The sequence below is a fragment of the Protopterus annectens genome, chromosome 9.part0 (genome assembly GCF_019279795.1).
Source record: "Protopterus annectens isolate FY-2018-M chromosome 9.part0, PAN1.0, whole genome shotgun sequence".
NCBI classification, from domain to species: Eukaryota; Metazoa; Chordata; order Ceratodontiformes; family Protopteridae; genus Protopterus; species Protopterus annectens.
The window spans coordinates 453120863-453138744 of NC_056743.1; the positions used below are offsets into that span (position 1 = coordinate 453120863).

The following is a 17882-nucleotide window of genomic DNA, read 5'->3' on the forward strand; positions in this document are numbered from 1 at the left end:
AGTTCACAGGGATCAGAGTGCTACTACAGTTAAAGTAAAAAAAAGACAGAAATCACAAAAAGGTTAGCATATACAGAAGCATGTAACAATTGTGTGATGTTCTGTAGCAACAGTATTTGCAAACTGTGCCACTGATCATATAGATTTCTTCATATCGTGTAAATACATGGTACAAAACTGTGTGTACTTCTCAGAGCATATTTACATAAGGGAGGCGATAATAAGAAAGAAAAATAATTAGAGCAGTTAAAGGCAACATGTCACAGAGGCAAAGATAAGTGAGAAGACTAAATAATAGAAGCCTACAGAAGAAAAAGGGGTTTCTGTAGAGATCTGGCAGCATCAGAAAGAGAAAACAGAAGTACAATTAAGTAACAATAGAAGATAACAGTAGAAGAAAGTGGAATAAAACTATAACTGCATGACTGTATGCATGAGAATTTTGCAGTTTCAAACTACATTCTTAGGATAGTAATTAAATATGACTGTGACTGCGAGTGACTATAATAAAAATTAAGTTTGTCGTACTTTTGTAAATATTTACTCAGTGTTTGACTGTGGCTTGTAATTGCAGAAAGGGAACACGGCTCTACACATCGCTGCCCTTGCTGGACAAGACCAGGTAGTGCGGGAGCTGTCCAATTATGGAGCAGAGGTCAATGCCCAGTCTCAGGTAAGAATCCGTGATTTGATTGCATAGTGTCAGCATTCTGCAGCTATATTTATAAACTTCTTGAAATATATCATTAGGCAGGCAGTAAGGCAGTTAGAAATATTTAATGGTATTAAGTAACCAATAGTTTCCCACATATATTCTAATGCAATGCTATAGGTAAATGGTTCATCTGTAGCTCTGAATATTGACCAGAAAGTACATTTTGTTGATTTCAGACATTTTAGGTGTTAACCTATTGATGCTTTTAAAGGTATCTAAGGAAATTTGGTATATGACAAAACGGGCAGTAGCCACTTTAACTGCCTTTTGTTGAACACTATACTTTTAATACTGGTATATTCTACCACATTTCTCTAGGAAAGAGAACATTTTCTTATTGGATCTTGATAAGTTTTATATCATGTGCCCACCCCATAATTACTGCAGACTGGTTGTATTAAAAGGGAATACTTCTCAGATGGCATAGCTGGATCCCATCAAAATACAGACATTTAGTGGAAGTTTGCCACAATCTTTAAAATCTGAATTTTGAGATCATTGCTTATTTGAACTGTTAATTGCAAAATGGGGGATTTAAAGTTAAATTTCCTGCTGTTGTGATTTCTGATTAGTTCGAACTCCGTGATTGATTGGTCCCTCTGGGCTATGTCTGTGTTCCATGCCACATCATCACTAGGTGATATAAAAGTTCTTACAGTCTAATTATTGCAGACATTTTTTAGAATTTTGCTGAGATGAAGTGGTCTGTGAGCAGGTAGTTGGTTAGTCATTTGTGTTATGTAATAAATATTAAAAACAGGTGCATAATATTGCTATTTAAAGCAATTATCCATGAGTGAGGTGGTGCCTGACACTACAATGGCATTTATAGGTAGGCAAACTAAGGATGTTTCACTAAGCCATGCAAAAACTAAGACGAGGTCCGGCTTTGCTCTATGAATCAAAACAATAGATAAACACCAGGATACTGTGCATAACTATGTTGTACAGTGGTTGTAAACATCTGGTAATACAGTAACCACTTTAGCCAAACAAAATACTCCCTTTGACAACGATTAGTTTGAGCTGATTTTTAACTGTACTAATCCAAGCCAACTCTAAAACCTGTACTTGCCTGAAGCCATTGCTTGCTTATGATGGCACTTTAACAAGGTGTGATTAGATCTGCGGCATTCCATAATACCAGCTTAATGGTTTTAACTTTATTTCTTCATGTATTTCTTTATTTTCTTACCTGCTTGCTTTATTTTTAGTAAGTGGTTTGTCCACTAGGCCAGGCCACTTTTTCAATGCCAGTCTTTGAAGAAAATATTTGCATTCATTCTAAGTAGGTTAATAAGAAATAAAAACATATACAACACTGAACAGCTATATTTATAAACTTATTGAAAGTTTACATTGGGCAGGCAATAAGACAGTTGCAAATACTCAAACGGTATTAAGCAATGAATAGTTTCCCAAAAGGCATTACAATTTGTCATTAAGTCAAATTAAGCACATTCCATGCTGTAATTGCTCCTGGGATAATTGTAAGTTTCTGTAAATTGTTGATCAAAGGCAGTTTGCATGAAAATGATAGATGTGCTTTGTATATATCCTGCCTCCAAACTGTTTGAGCACACTGCCCCACCTGTCAACTTCTTGTCATTTTATTCCTATAACTCCAAACAAAAATAATCCTTCTTTTGTGTGTGGTGTGTGTGTGTGTGTGTGTGTCTGTGTGTGTGTGTGTGTGTGTGTGTATGGAGGTACAATATTGTGTTCCCTGATGTGGGGGCTTCGTTCACACAGCATTGCTAAATATGCTCTCTCAGGTTGCACTCTCCCACAGTAAAGGGAGTGTAGCATTTACTTCCGTTTGAGTATGTACAACTTTGGAGACAGTATAACAGTTTAGTATTCAGTGGAGTGGGGACAAAGCTGCACATTGGTGGTGCAAGGGGGTACATTTCCTTGGAAAAATACTTTTACAAACATCAGCAGCTTTCTCTAATGTGTTGTGGTAGCCAGGTATGAAATGGACACTGTGGTCAGGCAGTCAGACAGCTGCGAGTTTGTCCTCAGGAAGTAGATCTGAAATAGACTAGGATACCAAAGAAATACAGGATAATTAATAACAAGCAGAAGATACAATAATTACTGAAGAAAGGAAGAACTGGCAAAAACGTTGTTGATATCCGTCATGTGACAGAATGACCAATGCAAGCTGAGGTACTTGTCTGTATTCAGTTTGAGCAGATCATTTGCATATGGTTATAGAATATAGCACAAGGTTAGAACTAACAGGATTTTGGAAAAGTATGCCAACTGTTCTCAGTCTGCGTTTGAAAAGCAGTCAGTCATGGACATGTACTACAGATTAAGGCAAAGTCATTGATTGAAAATGAATTTTTCATGGGGAAGAGATACTCAGCAATTTTTATTTCTAACAAAATCTATTCCATCTTCTTAAAACCATCTGCACTCAGACCATAGGTTCTGACTCAACACAGGAAGTTTACCACAGTTCCTGCTCTAAGCTTTTAATTGTGTGATATATAGCAGCAATTCTAACATGACCAGCAGATCCATAGTAGAATAATATCTACTCCTGAGACGTATGATTGAAAATGATGAATGATGACCGTATTTGGCAGTCAGATTTTCTTTGTATATATTTAGTCATAATATAAGAGCTGTTAAAGCTTACACCTGGCATGGCCCATGGGCAGCTGTGTCTGACATGCAGTTGTAGTAGCTTTATCATGAGTAAGGCTAGGATCAGTGGTCTTTCATAGTTTCAAATACTTAACATAAGACAGTTTCCTCAGTCTTGCCTTTAAGATATTTTTTCATATCAAGACAGACAACAACTGATTATCTGCATTCAGATTTAAATTGAAATCACAGGTGAAGGTAAAAGAATAGCATTGGGTGCTCTTATCAGCATGATAAAGAGTTTAATTGTAGTTGAATTACTAAAGTAAATGTATGTGTCTTTCGACTTTTCCTGGTTAGGGGTCACCACAGCAGAACTCCGGTCCACTAATGATTGGCAGTTGATTTTTACGTATCGGCTTGCCAGACCTGACGCACAACCTTCAATGAAGGTACGCCCATTCAGCATGCAGAAGATGCTCTAGCTGAGAATCTAACCGGACAGTGTCTTACTGTGAGGCGACAATGCTACTGCAGCACCACCACTGTAATTAGTAGTTGAATTACTAAAGTAAAAAAAACACAAAAACTTGGTGTATTTTTCCATTCATCCATGTAACCATACCTCACCAAAAAAACAAAAAGAAGTAATGCAATATAGTACATTATGAACCAAATGAAAATAATGCCAGCACCAGAAAGGACTGATACAAATAGCTTTATTAAGCTGAATATTAGACCGGTTTCAGCACATGGCTTTCATCAGTAGATTAATCTACTGATGAAAGCCATGTGCTGAAACCGGTCTAGTATTCAGCTTAATAAAGCTATTTGTATCAGTCCTTTCTGGTGCTGGCGTTATTTTCATTTGGTTCGGACTAACTTGCTTGCCGTGCACCAGCCGTACTTGCTAGCTTTTCTCTTTGCCTACATAGTACATTATGACTATGACTGTGGTTAGGCTTACTTGTCAGACCATTAGCACTGACACAGTATTATGGTGAATGTATCTTTCTGTATAGCCAGCTGCAGAGGCATAGCTAAGGTGGGGCAAACAGAGCAGCTGCTTCTGAAACAAAATCTTGATGGGGGGGGTTGTTCAACAGATCCCAAGTGGTCTTCAGTGCAATAACAGCACTAAGTGCTGCTACTGCATTTTCAGTCAGAACTGAAGTGTTGTAATAGGTTCATAGGTGTGTACTAGGCTAATGCCCCTGGAGCCTTTACAAGCCTAGCCCATAGGATTACCCTGGCTTCATGCCACCCGACCTTAGTTCCCAGTGCCTCTGTCGAGCAGAGCCACTGGAATGATCCCTAGGATGAATTTTCTATTTTCCATCCACTCAGCAAGATTTCTCTTGAAGAGGGCCAGCAAGGTGCTCTGTTTGACATGTATGGGAAGTTTATTCCATAGCATGGGCAGTCTCTGGGTTATGAACCTGTCCGTCCAGCATGTTCTGTTGATTTTGGTAATGAGGTAGAGGTCTCTGCAGCGTGTGGTCTGGAGGGATTGGGATTTCTTTAGATGTAGCATTTCTAACAGACCTGGGTCAGACATGGTTTTGTATGTTGAGCAGAGATTGCCTCTAAGTAGGCGATATGAGACAGATAATAATTGGAGTTTTTTTGCGTCTTTCCATATAGGACAAGTGTTTAAGGCCTAGGATCCTCTTTGTGAGGTAGTTTTGCAGCCTCTCCAGTTGTTGCAGGTGTCTAGTGAGGTACATGCCGAATGGGGCATTGTATTCGATGATTGGCCTAATGAGGGAATAGTAGAGGGAGACAATGACCTCTTTCTTCCTGGATGAAAAACCGTTAGTAATGAGATGTGCCACATAGGACTTTCTGACCACAGTAGCAGTGTGGTGGTCAAAAGTGAGGTTGCTGTCAACCTGTGTTCCCAGATCACTTATAATGCCTTCTGTGTTCAGTGGACTGCAACCAATGTGGTAATTCATGGGAACTTGTTTTTTCCCAAAGGGGATGATGACACATTTTTTGGCATTGAGCTTAAGGCCATGGTTCTGACAACAGTTATTGGTCTCAGTGAGGCCTTTCTGTAGGATGTCAACATCACTTGGGGAGTTAATAATAGCTCCCAACTTGCAATCATCTGCGTAAAATGTCAGCCAGAGTCCCTTCATATTGGCCTGGACTTCAGAGAAGTAGATACCAAACAGGTGAGGCCCCAGGACCAAACTCTGTGGGACTCCACTTGTGAATGGTCAGCAGTGTGACTTGGAGTCAGCAACTTTCACACTGTGAGATCTATCTGTGAGCCAGTTTGCAACCCAGCTAGTGATGTATGGGTTGATGCCTAGCTTAGTGAGCTTTTCTATGATTCCTCAGTGAGGAAGGATATCAAATGCCTTGGCCAGATCAAGGTAGACTGTATGAACCACCTTTCCTTCATCCACAGCTCTGGTGACTGACTCAAAGAAGTCGACCAGGTTGAGCAGGCATGATCTACCCTTCACAAAACCGAACTGTGTGGGATCCAGTTTGGAGATTCCCTATATCCTTGTTTATTAGGTCCATGATGATGCGCTCCATAGCTTTGCATATCAGACTTGTCAGGCTTATAGGGCAAAAGTTCCCAAGGTCTGTAATCACTCCTCCTTTGCGGAGAGGGTTGACTGTAGTAGTGCATCATTCGGTAGGGACAAAGCCTGAGGTGAGGCTGTGGTTGAACAGGGCACACAGGTGAGGTGCCAGTTCACTCTGTAGTTCATGTAGAACACAGCCAGGGATATTGCTAGATCCCATAGAAGCTGTATTCTTGACTGTTAAATAAAATCAAGAATTCAATACACAGGAGGTTCAGATTCAAAAGTTTACTAGTGTACACCAGGAGGCAAAAAACGTACAAGTACAGAATTTTGTCTAACATGAAACAGGAAGCACACAATTTTATATAGGTTTAACATTCAAGCTGTGCCCATCTTACTGACGTGGTATGTCACAGGGCATCTACATCACTTTAGCTTACAGTCCTCTATTCATAAAAACTGCTGATGCTGTATATTTTAAAAAAGTTTTCCTCTGGTAACAATACGGCCTTGTTATCCACCTGGTCAGACATAATGTCTTTCTGTAAAGTTACTTCTTCAAGGTTTCATATCAGTTCGAATACAATAGCAGATTCAGTCTTTTAATACACATCTTTGTTCACTGTTACATTTTCCCACCAGCTGCATGCTATCTCAGTAACACATATACAAGGCCAAATCATCCCAGCAGGAAGGAGCAGAAGATTTCATTATTTCACACATTTAATTTCCTGACCCAGCAGATAATCACTTGTGAAAAGCATAAACATTAAAGCTTGCTAAGCTAGCATTTGCCAGGGTCGAAGGTCAGCTTGCTTCAAGCCACACTGTAGTTTCAAAACTACTTACATTTACACATGAATTAATCCTCTCTGCTATATGATTAATAGAATAAAATGCATTATATACTACTTTGCTTTTAAACTAGCATTTCTCATATATTCAAATACACATTTTTCTAACATTTTCCCCCCATTAATACTTTTTATTCTATTTTGAAGTATGCATAGTGCCATTTCATCTCCTAACCTTTTCCACTTAGGATTTTAAGCTAGGCGAGTCATTCAATCTATACTTCAGAAAAAATGTCATCTGAGATCAATTTTTCAATCTCAGTATCTTGATACAAAGTTTCAGTAACAGATACATCAATAAAATCTTTGATTAATCTTTTCATGCAGGGAATTCCACAGCAAACACATGCTCCTATTAGGAGTATACCCACACAAATGGCAATCAGAATATTCATTAGGATGGAACCCCACCCCCCAAATAGATTCTGGAAAAAGTCCGTCAATGAGTTTGTGCCTGGTTCAGTCATGGCTGATACTTGCTGAATTACCTCTAGGTGGTTATTAATTTCATGCCTGTTATCTGGTATATACGCACAGCATTCTTCTTTGATAAGCGTGCCCGTACCACCTCTCGCCGCTAGGGTGAAGTCAAGAGCCATTCGATTTTGTAGCACAACAGTTCTCATTGCATTCAGTTCATCAGTCACCAGTTCTAGGGCAGAAAAAGTTGCATTACTCATTACTTCGAGAAGTTTCGACAACTTCCTCAGCTCCCAGATCGATTTGACTGCTCCATAGGCTGGGAATATTCCTGCCCAGGATATAACACTGTCACTCAAGTCCATATGAGTCAATTTGCTTTTGTCTTTCATGGTATTATGGTCTTTCCAGCCAGCTTCGATCTTTCCAACTGGATTCACAGGTTTTTCAACTGGACCTTCGGGTTTTTGGGCTGCTTCTCTCACGTTTCATATCTTACCCAAAGGTAATTCTGCAGTATGTCTTATTGCCGGAACCAAATAACCCAAAAAACAACTGCCGGACCAATTCTCAGGTAACCATTTATATGCCTTTTTCCCACAAATAAAATAACAGTTTTCTACTTTAGTACTAATACGCATTAGCCCTGCATGAAACATTTTCTGATCTATAACTGACAATTGTTTAAACAAAACAGGATTCTTGCGAATGTCATTCATGGTTGTTTTGAATGAGTTCAAATATGAGTCATAATTAGTATTGCAAAAAGTATTGCCATTACTATTCTTAATATAACATCGGTAAGATATGGTTATATTACAATTGCTCCAGCCCACCTGGAGAGTATCATTTTTATAAAAACATACAATTCCTTTTTGTGTGACAGGTAAAAATAAAGCTATTTTGTCCTGTGATCTCACAGTTCCTGTATCGAAGAGTAAATTCTCCCAAGTCTCATTTATTCCCAAAGGGACAGCGGGCATTATCAGTCCTCCATATGCTGTTGATATAGCTGTACAAACCCAGCAATTTGAAATGTTCATAGTCTCTGCATATACACGTTTCATGGCTAGGTATGTGTTAAAATTTGGATGCCAGTCTATAGGCATTTCGTCACGCCTTCCCACTTTCACTTGTGTGGTTGTGTGTAGGATAAACCACAACAAGAGGAAAATTGTCACAATTACAGTCAATAAATGTATACTCAACAAAATGATTATGCAACATCTCTGTGGTTGATCTAAATTTCTATTCGCTTTGTTTTTGGCCATCTCGGTCTGGTTGTGTATCAGTCACAAAGTTTTTATCAAATTGAAAGTTCTTTACCGGTTTGCAGTGTGTCAAATGAACCCAGGACGTCCGCTCGGCCACTTTGACTGCAGTAGGCGTTGCCAACAGAACCTGGCACGGCCCTTCCCACTTTGGACTCGCCCAATTCTTCCTTTTCATCACTTTCAGCCAAACCCACGACTCTGGGGCCAAGACTGCTTCCACCGGTCTGGTCTGTTCCTTATCTGAAAAAGAGTTAAACTGCAAAACAGATTTATTTGTTAACAGTTTCCTCATATAACTAGCTAATGAACTGTCAGCCTCTTGCTCTGCAGGCATGAGAGCATTCCACTGAGGCACATAATATGCTCTCCCAAAAACCATTTCAAAAGGAGTCAAACCCTTCACATTTGGAACTGTTCTCATACTCAGCAGTGCTAAAGGCAGACAGTGTATCCAATTCTTTTGGGTTTCCTCAACTAGCTTAATAAGTTTATTTTTGAGGGTACCATTGTACCTTTCCACCAGTTCTGCTGACTGTGGGTGGTAAGTACAATGGTTCTTTAAGGAGATACCAAAAAATCTCCCAAGTTGCTGAATTGTCTGGTTCACGAAATGTGTGCCGTTGTCACTATAAATCCTTTCCGGAATGCCAAATCTAGGGATTACTTCTTTTATCAGGGCTTTCGTCACTGTTGCTGCATCCGGGTTTTTGGTTGGAAAAGCTTCTACCCATTTGGAGAACATGTCTACAATAACTAAACAGTATTTCTTCCCTTCACACTTACTCAATTCTATGAAATCCATACAAATAGTATGGAACACAGATATGGTGGTATAGGAAAACTTCCTTGCTTGGTTTTAAATGCCCCTTGTGCATGGTGCTTGTTACAAGTATGACAAGCTGCACAAAATTTTTTTGTGTAGTTTGTGTATCCATATATTTGGAATATTCGGTTTACTAACTGTACCATCCCCCCCTGTTGAGACATGGCACTGCCCATGGCTCAACAAAGCTGCATATCTAAATAAATTAGACGGCAATATTGTTTTTCTGTCTTTGGAAATGTATAGTCCATTCTCAGGAATTGCACCTCGTTTTACCCATTTTTGTTTTTCTGATTTTGTAGTAAGCGTCTGCATTGTTTTTAACATGTCTAAATCTAAAATCTCAGAGGGTTGTAATTCCTCATTCAAAAGTAAAGTTTCTGAGTCTGAGGCTGCTTGCTTTGCAGCTGCATCAGCTCGTGCATTGCCTTTCGAAATCTTATCCTGTTGTTTTGTATGAGCTACACATTTACAAATAGCTACTTTGGTAGGTAACTGAATAGATTCTAATAACTCCAAAATAAATTGCGCATGATTAATAGGTTTTCCACTAGATGTTATCATTCCTCTATTTTTCCATTGTTGTGCAAATATATGTACTGTAGAAAAAGCATACTGACTATCAGTATATATGTTTACACACTTATTTTTTTGCTAAAGTACATGCCCGCGTCAAAGCTACCAATTCTGCTGCTTGTGCAGATAAGTTATGTGGTAAGGATTGGGCTTCTAAAATTTCAGTGTCTGTAACTACTGCATACCCTACCAGATTCTTTCCTGTAGGACCCCTTCTGCATGAGCCGTCCACGTAATATGTCACCTCGGCATTATCCAAGGGCATATCTGTGAGATCTTGTCTAGGTCAATTGTCATATGAGGTTGGCTCAGCAGTATAGTCATACATGAAAGATGTCTAGCAGGAGAAAGGTATGCCACTTTTTCTTGCAGTAAAATTATTGCAACTGCATGAGGCACTCTCAGTGTGAGAGGGTGGAATAACACTACTGAGGCCGAAGCCTGTACTGCCATTGCAGCTGCAACTACTGCTTGTACACAGTGAGGCAAAGATCGCGCCACTGGGTCTAACTGCGATGAATAGTAGGCTATGGGGCGTTGCTTGTCCCCATGTTGTTGCGTCAGTACTGACGTCATATATCCTTGCTTGCAATCTATGGTCTGAAAGAACCGTTTGTGATCATTTGGAAGTCCTAAAACTAATGTAGAAGCTATCAACTGCTTCAACCTGCAGAAAGCCATTTCTGCTTCGGTTGTCCATTGTAAAATATCTTGTGCTGCCATTGGTGTCTTATATATCAAGTCAGTGAGTGGAGCAGATTCCAAAGCATAATTTGGTATCCAGCTCCGACAGAAATTAGTTGTACCCAAGAAAGACATCATTTCCTTCTTGGTTGTTGGTTTGGGTGCATGCAAAATTGCTGTTTTTCTTTCCTCGTCTAATATTCTACCTTCATTGGATATTACATATCCTAGGTATCTAACTTGTTTTCTCCAAAGTTGTAACTTGCTTTTGTTTACTTTGTGTCCTTGTGTTGCTAAAAATTTTAATAATGCCACAGTATCCTCCCTGCATTGTTGCTGGGTGGGGGCTGCTAGCAAAATGTCATCTACATAAAGTAGAATTTGACTACCTCCCGGTGGGGTAAACCCTGCCAGGTTGCTAGCCATTTTTTGTGCAAATATTGTTGGGCTCTCACAATATCCCTGTGGTAGTCGAGTATATGTATACCTTTTACCCTGAAATGTAAAAGCAAACCAATATTGACTATCAGGATGTATAGGTATTGAAAAGAAAGCATTGCTGATATCTACCACAGAGAAATACTTCTGTTGCGGTTTTAAATCATTTAACAAAGTATGTGGGTCTGGCACCGTAGGTTCTCTAGGTATTACTGCATTATTTACAGCTTGTAAATCTTGTACCATCCGCCATTCCCCGTTTGCTTTTTTAACAGGAAATAGGGGTGTATTACATGGTGAATCAAAAGATTCTACCAGTACTCCTTCTCTGAGTAATGCTGCTATTATAGGCTTAATTCCTATTTCTGCATCCTTTCTCAAAGGGTATTGTCTTTTCTGTGGTCTAAAAGCTGACTTTGGGGTAATTTTAATGGGTCCTGCTGTTCGAATAAGTCCTACATCTGACTTGCCTGTTGACCAAAGAGTTGTTGGAATTTCACATAAGGCCTTTTCTTCTTTTTCTAATAAAAATGCTAATCAGCTGTCCTCGCTAGATTGCAAGTGTACAGCTGGATGTGTCTGTGTCAACCAATTCAGTTTTTGTTTTTGTATCCCTTGTTCTGATAGTTCTAAATCAGTCTGTTTCTCCCATCTTGTTACTTTTTCTCCTAAATCTGCCCATTTTACACTTTTGTTCTTTGTCAAGCTGACATGTGGTAATCGATTTGATCTATATAATGCAAGGAATTCTTGAGGTAATGAACAGCTGACTACACTGTTCCCCTCAGTATCCCAGTACAAAGTACGCAATACTAGTCTAGTTGCACGATTTCTGAACAATTCTTGCTCATACTCTCTATCAGGTCCTGGTGTAGTACAGTAGTATAGAGTACAGTGTAACAAATGCTGTCGATCAGTGTCAAGGGAGGGGGCTTTACTGATGGCTACGTTCATCAGTTCCTCGGTTACTGCCCCTGGACCAGTCGTGACTAGGTCCTGGCTGTACCAGTAAAAAGTTTCACCCTCCGGTCGCACTACAAAGGTATCCATTTGTCTTTGTGCCTCCATACCTTGTACAGTTGGAACTACTGCTATGCCAGATATCTGCATAAGGTCCCTGCCCAATAGGTTTACTGGACACTTTGCAGAAACAACAATTTTACTTCTCTGGGTCATACCTGAAACAGGGTCAGTTATTGCTATATCATGGGAAAGTGGTTCCCTGTATATCTGTCCATTTGCTGCTTTTACTAGTATATAATCAGGTGATTCAGAATGTTCTGGTAACTTGGAGGGGTGTATCAGGGTCCGTGACGCTCCTGAGTCACACAGGAATTTGACTTCCCTTCCCTCCACCAGAAGTGTAACTTCCGGTTTCGTATCTGCTAAGTAGAGCTCTAAGCTCAATAATGCTAAGTCCAAAATTTCGCTTTCTTCATCCTCCATATCTACTTGCACTTCCTCTACTCCTTCTATCACATTTACATTTGTTTTTTGTGTATTAACTTTTCCTGATGATTTCTGACTTTCGCATGATGTATTTTCACTATCATATAGTCAGTCCTCATCTCCCTTATCTTCTGTAATTACCTTTTTGTTCTGCTTACAATCCCTTGCTAGGTGTCCCTTTTTCCCGCACTTAAAGCATTCACCTCTCTTTTTCCTTTCTTCAAAATCTTCTGATCGTTTGTCAGACTGTTTGTTTCCTTGGGCATTCTTTTTGCCCTTTTTACCTGATTGTAACACAAATACTTCAGCTCCGTCTTCAGCAGTAAAGACTTGCGCCTTCTTTTTCTTTTTACTATTAAAATGTCTTTCAGCATGTCTAGCGTATTCAAGTAAGGCTTGTAGCCTCCCTGATTGCTTCGTAATGAAGCTACTAATAAGTGCAATGCAACCTTTCAAAAATGCATTTTTCAGTTGTTGTTCATACGGGGAATCATTCGTTTGGTTCTCAGGAACCGACATACCGCTATGATTATTAAAACATTCTAATAATCTAGCATAATACCCATCTATTGTCTCATTTTCCTGTTGTATGCATTGATTAATGCAAGTCCAGTCTGCTCTAGGTTTCCATTTCTCAGAGATTCGGTCTGTAAGACCTTTCACTCTGTTGTCTAATTCTGCGTCACTATGTGGGAGTGGTTTAAGCTCTGCATTACGAGGATTCCAGGTACCACAAATCATGTGCAAATCTGGACCTATAATTTGTCTTACTACTTTTTCTACTTTTTCCCCATTCAAGTGGTAACTCAATCTCATGCCTTGTAAATCTTCTAAAAATTTTGTAAAATTAACTTTCGGATAGGGATTCCCTCAGTAGCTTTCCGGATATCTTCCAGTGTCCATGGTCTATATACTAAGAGTGTTGGGTTTTGCCCTTCCTGTCCTGCCTGAGGATTTGGAACTTCTATAAGTGGGCATATTTCTTCCTCACTCTCATCCTGTAGGTTTCTCTCTATTTGATATGATTCTGTGTCCCTATGTATTTTATGTGCTCGGGACCTAGTTTCAATAGGATCTCTAACAAATGGTTGTGGTCTCGCTGAAACTTCAGGATAACGCAGAGGCGGACCGACCTGTCCACTCGCTTCATATCCTGAAAAGGGTAAGGAAGGGGGCAAGGGAGGAGGAGGGGGAGCTGTCGCTATTACCAAATTATTATCTTCTTTGTCTAAAAATAATGTTTTTGAATTTTTTAGCTTCTGTTCCCTATGATTTACTTCCTCAATCCACTTGTGTGCTTGAGGAATGCCTAATTGGCGTTGCTTTTTTGCCTGACCTCCTGCATCAGATTTAAGCTGTTTAAGGAGTTTAACTAGTGAAGTTTTATCTAGTTTACCATCAAATTCATACTTATTAACCCATTTCGTATAATACCTAACGTTATCAGAACGTTGTAATTGCATGTATTTTGCGTCTTCGGTTAGGGGCGGATCTCGAGATGTTTTAGTGCACTGATTTCCCATGGCAAAGAAAATGTTACGTAACCCTTTTTTTATCATGTGATATCAAATTCTCAATTCCTATTCACAGTTTATCTAGAATAACTGCCTACCTTATTTTGTTGCCCTGATCTATGACCAAATATACAGTATTTCCTTTTGTCCCTGATCTGCAAAACAAATCTTGACAACAATATACTGTAACCTAGTCCCTGATCTAAAACAGAAAAAAGGCAAATTCTTCCTACCTGAGCCTCCGGTATTGAATCGTCCAATATCCGCTGTTCGGCCACAGATCAGAAAGTGGCCAGCCTCTTTAAACGACAATTCAGTCGGAGGTCTTTTCACCCAAGAAGAACCGTTTCGGTAACTTTTCCTGCACAGTATTCGACCACCGGTAGACTCTGATCTGCAGCTGTCCGAGGAAATTCCGGCTAAGAAGGACCAAACTGTTAAATAAAATCAAGAATTCAATACAATCCTGTTCAGATTCAAAAGTTTACTAGTGTACACCAGGAGGCAAAAAACGTACAAGTACAGAATTTTGTCTAACATGAAACAGGAAGCACACAATTTTATATAGGTTTAACATTCAAGCTGTGCCCATCTTACTGACGTGGTATGTCACAGGGCATCTACATCACTTTAGCTTACAGTCCTCTATTCATAAAAACTGCTGATGCTGTATATTTTAAAAAAGTTTTCCTCTGGTAACAATACGGCCTTGCTATCCACCTGGTCAGACATAATGTCTTTCTGTAAAGTTACTTTTTCAAGGTTTCATATCAGTTCGAATACAATAGCAGATTCAGTCTTTTAATACACATCTTTGTTCACTGTTACATTTTCCCACCAGCTGTATGCTATCTCAGTAACACATATACAAGGCCAAATCATCCCAGCAGGAAGGAGCAGAAGATTTCATTATTTCACACATTTAATTTCCTGACCCAGCAGATAATCACTTGTGAAAAGCATAAACATTAAAACTTGCTAAGCTAGCATCTGCCAGGGTCGAAGGTCAGCTTGCTTCAAGCCACACTGTAGTTTCAAAACTACTTACATTTACACATGAATTAATTCTCTCTGCTATATGATTAATAGAATAAAATGCATCATATACTACTTTGCTTTTAAACTAGCATTTCTCATATATTCAAATACACATTTTTCTAACATTGACCTTGGACAGTGCTGTTTTAACCTGTGCAGCAGTAATACTGGGTACCTGGCAAGCTACTGGTATTGTGATTGGTCCTTTTGGGGGGGGGGGTAAAGTTGGCACTGAATCTGTCGGCCAGTATATTGGCAATATCTGTTGGCTCGTTATAGGTGGTACCATTGTGCAGTAACTCAGAGCAAATCTGGGTATTGCAGTGGAGATTCTTTACATAACTATAGAAGGCCTTGTGGTTGTCTTTACTATCTGCTGCAATCCTGTTTTCATAGCTAGCTTTAGAGGATTTGATAAGGGATCTCAACTTTTTGTTGAGGCTGATAAGAGAGTTTTTCCAGTCTTGGGACTTCACCTTATTCCGTATCAGTTTCCTCCTTCTGTTGTAGAATCTGTTTATGGCAGGGGACAACCAGATTGGCTTCCTTTTTTTGGAGGAAAATGTCTTGGTTCTATTGGGTATGGCGAGATCCATGCATTTGTGTAGTTGTTCGTACAGTGCATTGGTGTATGATCTCGAGGTCATGCAACTATTCTCCATTTGCATGGGTGCCGTGAAGTTAGCCACCTCTGTTTTTAGGAGCCCAAAGTTAGCTTTGGAGAAGTTTTTCATCGTGGTTAATTTTGCGTGGGGGAGGGTTGTGTATTTCCAAGGTGATTAGTTTGTGGTCGGATCTAACCAGGGAGGAGTTGACTATTGGTGTAGAGCAATGGTCACCCATGTTAGTAATGACCAGGTCAAGGATGTTGCTACCTCTAGTGGGGGTAAGAATGAGCTGGTCCAGGGCATTGGAATTAATGAATTCCAGGAAATGTTGGGCAAGTGTATTGGTACATGAATAGTTTTCCCAGTTAATGGAGGGCTAGTTGAAGTCACCCAGTATGAGAGTGTTAGGTTGGACCCTAAAATTCTCTGGGGTGCTTAGGAATGTGGAGTGCGAGTCTTGAGACATGGTTGGGGACCTATATCAGGCTACAACCTGAATCACTGTCTTACCCAAATGATAGCTGCACCTGAAGTATCTCTGATGTGTTATGCTGGGCTACTAGTCTGGAGGTGTGCACATCCTTTATGAATATGGAAACACCCCCGCCTTTGGAGCTTCGTCCAAGTTCTGGGGCGTAAAGGTGTGGAATGAGTTATAGCCTGGTAATGTAAGGGTGCTTTCTGCTGCTTTTAACCAGGTCTCTGTTACAGCACAAATGTCAATGTTCTCCATTTTGAGGAGTGCTTCGAGCGAGTGCATTTTGAGATTTAGATTTCTAGCATTGAGCAGCATGACCCTCAGATTGCATTTGTTTGTAGCCATTATGGTGTAATTTGGTCTTTGGAACACTGCCTAAAAAAGGCACTATAGGGGTGGCAAGTGCCTTGGCCAGTATCAGGAAGCCCAGGGCTGACAGATGCAGACCATCTCTGACAAAGCATCGAGGTCTGTCAGTCATGTCATCCCAGGCAGACAGATACTGGATCCCCTTAAAATGATACCAGAAACTTAGCCAATTGTTGAACTCAATCATTTTCTGCTTGTACTGTGGTATCATTCTGAGTGATGGTAGGATGCTGCTCAGGGCTAGGGTCATACCCACCTGGGCTACATAATCTGAGAGCTCCTCCATGTCTCTTTTCATTTAGTCCAGGGACATACATCTCAGGTCATTCACACCCACATGTACAATGACAGAGTCATATTTGCACGTGTTGTTGAGGGACCTGAGTGCGTACGTTATATGGTGGATCCTTGCACATGACATGCAGCTGACTATTACTTTCTCCTTATTCAACCTAGTGAGTGGGACATCAGTGTGCCTCACTATCAAGTCACCTATGACTAGTGTGTTGGGCATGCTGTTTTGCCTTAGGGGCTTTGGTTGAGTGGCACACTGTTTAGGAGAGTTATGTGTCTCATGATTAGTGTTGTGTTGTGGTGGTCAAGTGCGTTTCTGCCTTGGAGTTCTCTGTTGTTTGGATAAATTTTTATTGAGAGCCTCGGAGAAGGAGGGTGTGTGGTTTGTGTTTTTATGTAAAGGCAGTGCTGGTATGTGTTCTGGAGGGCTATGTGCTCCATGTGGTGTGGTGCAAGTGCTGACCTTCTTCTCTTGACCAGCTATTCTGATCTGGGCTGGAGAGTCCATGGCTTCCAATTTGGATATAGAAGTGCATCTCTTGCAAGTGTTGGGAGGTAAGAGGAGAGGGTTGTCAGTGTACATGAGGCAGTTGCTACATTGCCTCAGGATGCCCAAGTTCACCAGGTTAGTAGGAGAAAGCACAGGGAACTGACCTTTAGACATGCCTGGAGGGGTGGGCATTAATAAGTACTGGAGCAGTTTCCTTGTAGAACATTTAGTGCTGGTAGCACTTTGTGTGCTACAATAATTGCTACAAGAAGTTTGGTAAAGTGCTAGACTAATAAGCTCGTAAAAGTGTAGGAGAGGAGAGAACTAGCAGATCTAAGGGGGAAAAATGAAGGACAGACTTTGGCACTGCTCAGAAGCTTACAAACATTCCTGGATACAGTAAATCTGTATCTGGACTAGACTAATTACAAGAATGGTGGGAAACAAGCGCAAATGCAGGCTTTTAATCCAGAAAGCTGAAAGAGATGGAAAAAACTGCCCAAACACCCAATAAACTACAATTTCTGGGCCAGAAACCACTCCTCTTGTGGTAGCTAGGCTACCTAGTGCTTACCATTCCCACTGCTAAGCTAGAAGTCCTCCCTCCATCACAGAAGGGCTTGCAGGGCTTAGAAGCTTACAAACAGTCCTGGATACAGCAAGTCTGTATCTGGACTAGACTAGTTACAGGAAAGGCAGGAAACAAGCGCA

The 17882-nt window shown here is 40.3% G+C and overlaps 1 protein-coding gene across 3 annotated transcripts in view; it reads left to right on the forward strand.

Annotated features, from left to right (window-relative positions):
* Positions 1 to 17882, forward strand: part of ANK1 (ankyrin 1) — a 1899552-nt gene that overhangs the window by 596446 nt on the left and 1285224 nt on the right. For all 3 annotated transcript variants that reach the window (XM_044082993.1, XM_044082990.1, XM_044082992.1), the window contains exon 4: positions 575 to 673. In XM_044082993.1, the coding sequence (XP_043938928.1) occupies positions 575 to 673 (99 nt within the window). The remainder of the gene's footprint in view (positions 1 to 574; positions 674 to 17882) is intronic.